The 5,512-nt window shown below is 49.9% G+C and overlaps 1 protein-coding gene across 1 annotated transcript in view; it reads right to left on the bottom strand.

The window, feature by feature from the left end:
* Window positions 1–3,126: 3,126 nt before the first annotated feature.
* Window positions 3,127–5,512, bottom strand: part of Foxc1 (forkhead box C1) — a 4,281-nt gene continuing 1,895 nt past the window's right edge. Inside the window, exon 5 of the mRNA XM_013016608.1 lies at window positions 3,127–5,512. Within this exon, the coding sequence (XP_012872062.1) occupies window positions 4,869–5,512 (644 nt within the window). The 3' untranslated portion in view covers window positions 3,127–4,868.

Here is a 5,512-nt window from a genome sequence, read left to right as displayed (position 1 = left end):
TTTCCTGTCAAGTAGCCATTGTCTGAGTAAATCAGACTCCCCTTCTTGGGAGCTCTCCTGAGCTTTGGGACCCCTTCCCCTTCCCCTTGCCCTCAATATGACGTGGTGGAGTGAAGCCTCTGATATATCTCTTGGTACATTTTCTCCTAATGTGACTGCCCCTGCTGAATCATATTCTCTCCTGCCTGGCCAGCTTTATTACTTGGCCATCATCAATCTTGCCCCTAACAGGACATTTGTTTACGGCCAGGCAAGAAGAGCTAATGGCTCATGAACCAGCCATGAAATGAGGAGGTAGGAAAAAAAGAAAGAAGGAAAGAAAGAAAGAAAAAAGAAGGAAGGAAAGGAGGGAAGGAGGGAGGAAAGAAGGGAGGAGAAGGGAAGGGAAGGGAAGAGAGAGAAGGAAGGGAAGGAGAGAGCAAAAGAAAGGAAGAAAGAAAGAAGCAAGAGAGCTGGCCTTGTAACCCTGGGCAGAATCCAGTGAGGTTTTTGGAAAATAGGGACCTTGATGTGGGGAACTTAAAAGCAAATGGGAACCCCTCCTTTAGATCTAAGATATAGGGTGAGGGCACAGTCATTCAAACTAGCCTTGCTTTAGTAAGGCCATTAACAGGCAGTACAAACCCCCAGAGTTCAGTGTCTCTCAAGGTTTTATACCATTAGGAACAAAACAAATGGAACCTTAAAAACCAAAACTCTTCCCCCAACTAAGCACAAAGGGTGGGGAAGAGAGGTGCCTCATCCTTTCCTTAGTTAGGGGTGTCTAAAAGGACCAAAAGACATTCCTATTTCCTGACTCCTGTTTCTGACCTGACAGAAAACAGCCAAGAGCATACAGGAGACTAGGACAAAAGTGACTTATTCCTCTGCAAACATAAGCATTAATGACACATACTGCGTGAAATGATAAATTGTAAAACGTATGCTTGTTTGCATGCCACCCGTTTTTTTAAAGGCCTAACTATGTAACAGCACGCATTCCTAGCACATGTGCAACACACAATATATGAGATTTTATATGGCATGTACCATGCTGACATTTGTGTGCTCATGGTATAAACTGTGAAGAAAATTAATGCACATCCATTCTACGCACAGGACCAAAAAAAAAAAATACTCTCCTAAAGTTTTCTACACACGCAAGTTGCAAAATTCCCTACCCTGGGTCCTACTTGTCCTCTGAAAGCTATTTCCCAAATGTTCTTTCTCTCAGTTAAAATAGCCAATTAAAGGTGCAAATCACTAAGGAATAAATAATTCCAAGTTCAATAAGATTGTCAGGAATTGATTTTTCTTCAGGTGTATATGGGAATCCAAATGTGGTGATAATGAAAATAACCATCACATACATGGGGTTTCAAACATCAGAAGAATGAACAGACTCTTCCAGCGTGGAAGGATCAGGTAGGGAACTGGCGAAATTAACTACGCATGTATGTGTCACACCAATAGCTTCCGAGACACATATGTCTTCTTATGCCCAATTTTTCAAACTTTCAAACCAAAGAGAAAGTCAGCAAGCTCTCCTCGTGCAAGCAAGGCACACTCCCAGGAGCTGCCTGCGTGAAGGTTCCTCAAGAGCCAAAAAAGCCACAATCCCCCATTTGCCCAGAAAGGAAGAATTAGGCACACCCTCAGCCCATTCAGTAGCCTAGCAGCCCGAAGTTGGGGCCCGATCCGTTCTTTTCCTCTCTGGGCTTCTCCTCCTCAGCCTTCTCTCACGCAGGCTACAATGACAAGCTAGAGGCACCCCGGAATGCAGGAGTTAGCAGATGCTGGGCTGAGCCCTAAGACCACCCGGCTTTCCAGGCCCGAGGTAGGCCTAGGCCCCGACTGATGAAGGCCGGCACTTCCTCAGGGCAGCCAGACCATGGCCTAGAGAAGACGAGGAGGGTCTCGGGCACGTGGACCGCTGAACGTGCTCTAGGCTTCTCGAGTCCGTTGCGCTTAGCGACACCCCGCAAAATCACTGCCCAGTGATTTCTGTCCTCTGCAATCCGACTTCCTACGCCTCGCGAGGACGCGGCCCACCGCGGAGGCTGCCTGGGCCCCAGAACCGGCCTGGGGCAGCTCCTGCGCGGCCTTGGCGGGTGGACCCGGGAGCCAGGGGTGCGGCGGGGCGCGCTGTCACCGTGAGCAATGAAGTGCCTGTGACCTTTCCACCCTTGCCCGGCTCCTAAACACACGTGTTTCTTCCAAAACAAAGGCGGCGCTCGGGGAGGAAGCGGGAGCGTCGGAGCGGGCTGCCTGGGCCTCGCGCGCGTCTCTCCACCCTGGGCCCCCGCACTCACGCGCCGGCTCTTTGCCACCTTCCGCGCCGCGCAGCCTTCCCGGCACCCGAGCCAACCTGTGATTAACCCATCAAACCTAACAGCTCTCGCTATTTTCTCCCAAACATCTCATTTCAGACGGAGACACCAGCGGGAGCCCGGGGAGGAGGCGGAGGGCCGGGGCGGGCGTGGGAGGAGGAAGCCGCTCCAAACGCAAACAGAAGCGGTGGGCCGCCGCGAGTAATTACAGCTCATTAGGGAAGAGAGTTCCGTCGGCGAGCGGCGTCCCGAGGCCGGCGTCCGGCCCGACGCCACTCCGAAGGGTCGGCTGCAGAGAAGCGCCCCAGCCGGAAAGCCGGCGGCGGGCCGCGGGTCTCCGCTTCCCTCCCCCTTCCCCCCCAACTCCAGACGGTGGAACTAGACACTTTTGCCCCTGTACCATCTCCAGTGGCCGGGTCTTGGGTCGCTCAACCCGTCTGTGGGGCCAGGCCGCGGGTCACCTGCTACCGCCCCCAATCCAGCCCTTGACAAGCCGTCTCTGGCTATCACACTCGGTCCACAATTCCCAACTCCACGCTCATCTCCCCATGATGAAGCAAGGTGCGCCTCCACTTCTTGCCCATCCTCCTCACCCCTGTCTCCCCAAAAGGGCGGTTCGACGAAGTTCCCGGCAGCCCCGAGACCTAGGGCTAAGGCCCAGTATTGACCTAAAGGCACCCGCGAGGCGGCCCCAGCCGGCTTGACCCGAAGGGACACCGCGCCAGGGCCGCGGCGATCTTCCCGGCTATTAGGTTTCGGCTCTGGGGGAGGAGACCGAGCGAATCAGAGGCCACGTAAAGCAATTTTTGACTGAAATTAGAGTGTATTTATTTGCAGCAATCCTTTAACAATGATCAAATTTTGACAACAAGCAACAGCAATTACTGCTTAAGTGTTGCCTCTAGATAGGAGCGGCAGATAGGAAACTGCATTATCTCGAAAACAAACTTAAAGGCCCTGAATGTCTGTAATCAAATCGCCATCTCACCAAAGTCTGATTGACAGGGCAGATCACCCTAAGATAATGAATTTATTACATTTCCTGGGTTATTTACAAAAGTGGGGGAGGGCCCATCTGAATTGCCCCCTGGGTTTAACTGTAAATTAACAAGAAAAATTGGTTGGGAGGGGAGCGGGGAAGCACCCTGGACTAAGATGTTCTGCCCCTGCCTCTTTCCTTTTTGTTATTGCTTTAAATCTTTTTCCATAATAATTTTCTACAAACATATCTTCTAAAAGAGTTTCCCAAAGATTAAATATTTCTTTCCAACTTGCAATATTTATATTTTAAAAAAGCAACCCTTCTATGTATCACACGAAGGGCTGTAAATAGGAATGAGTTATATACATACATTTAAAAACAGGTATATTTTTCCTCTTCCAAAGTACTGAAATTAATAGGAAAAATCTATTCCACATCTGGCTCACAAGGGGTGTATAAGGTACTCAACACTGAAATTGTATACGGGACAGAGGAGCCAAATCCCCATCTGTGAGTATCTTGAGGCACATCTGCATCTCTACACACAGGTAACACTGTGATGAGACTGCTGCTGATTCATAGGCTTAAAATTTCCAAATCATGTTCAGTCATTACTGAAAAAGTATTTGTTTATATGCCAACTCAGATCTGTTTAGGAATTTTTTTAAACTACCCTCAAAGCAATTGACTACAGTACATTTTGCAGAAGATGCTGCCAGAAAAGTCTAAACAACAACAACAACAAAAAACTTTTAGCTAAATTTGACATGGACTAATCAGAGGGTTTCCCCAGTATTCAGAGATGTGGGTGAATACAAATTCCTAATGTATCTCTGAATTTTTTTTAATATTAAAGCTTATTAAGGCATCCAGACATATAGGTCTCATTCAAACTGAATGGCAATTTATTAATAAACAATGAGTATGTTCAACAAAAAGAAAGATGATAGAATAAGATTAATACAGTTTCCCTTTTTTATAATGAGGAAAAAAAGCACAATTTAAAGTTTCAGGCACTTTAACATCAGTTTTTGGAAACACTTTCTGGCGTTTGGTCCACAACATCCAACTACAAATTAAAAATAAATTACTATGTTTCAATTTACATTTTAAAACAAGTCCATGAATAAAAAGAAAGCAATTCTCATATATAGGGACTTTCCCCTCCTTTCAACATAAGATCAAATACTATCTTACAGGTGAGAGGCCAGGAAAGGCGGGGGAGGGAGAGGAAAGCGCAGGAAAGCTAGGCTCTGAAAAGCAAGAAGAAACTTACGTGTTATCTGGAGTAACACTGTCCTTTAATAAACCATGATTTTGCTGTCTCTGTACAAAATTGTTTATACTTTGGTTTATTTAGATAAGGCAAAGTGGAGGTGGTTCTGAATTAATCTTTTAAGAAAATAGTTTTCTTTGGGCTGGTGCTGGCGATTTGAATTTTGGGAGTGTTGGCTGGTGAATTTTCTGGAGTTCTTGAAATTGGGTAATTTTAGTTTCGATTTTGCATTGATGTTTTCTTTGGGCTGTTCCTGCTTTGGCTGTTCCATCAAGTTCGGCTTTGAGGGGCCAGGGTGGGGTCAGAACTTACTGCAGTCATAGACGAAAGCCCCGGACGCGCGGTACAGGGGCTGGCTGGCCGGGAACGCCATCTGACAGCTACTGTTTCCGTTCACTGGCGAGTTGTTCAAGCCGATCCGCTGGGACTCAAACATCTCCCTGACGGAATGGAAGTTCTGCTGCTGCCCGGGGTAGCCCGCGGCGGCGGCCGCCGCCGCGCTGGCCAGGTGGCCCAGGTCTCCGCCTGCTTGGTTCAGGTACCATGAGGGGAGCCGGCCTTGGTGTGTCGCTGGGTGGTGGCCTGTCTCCTGGCCTCCCCCGCCATGGCTCAGGGACGACGAGCTGCTGCTGGTTACCGGAGGCATGGAGTAATCGGGGAGGGGGTCGTCCACCGCCGAGCCCGCGCCCCCGGGCGCGCCCTGCAAGTGGCCGCTGCGCTCGCCCGCCGCGTACAGGCTCATGGCCTGCAGGTTGCAGTGGTAGGTCCCCGCGCCGCCACCGGCCCCCGTGCCGCCACCGCCACCACTGCCACCGCCCGAACTGCCCGCGCTCGAGCTCTGGCTGCAGGGGGAGCTGTAGAGGGAGCTCTGGCCTGGAGAGTAAGCGCCCAACGCGAGCGGGGGTGCGATGCCCGTGCGCGACGACGCGGCCGCCGAGGCCAGCA

The sequence above is a fragment of the Dipodomys ordii genome, unplaced genomic scaffold (genome assembly GCF_000151885.1).
Source record: "Dipodomys ordii isolate 6190 unplaced genomic scaffold, Dord_2.0 Scaffold32, whole genome shotgun sequence".
NCBI classification, from domain to species: Eukaryota; Metazoa; Chordata; class Mammalia; order Rodentia; family Heteromyidae; genus Dipodomys; species Dipodomys ordii.
Note: the sequence above shows the minus strand (reverse complement) of the source record. Positions and strands in the feature narration are given on the sequence as shown.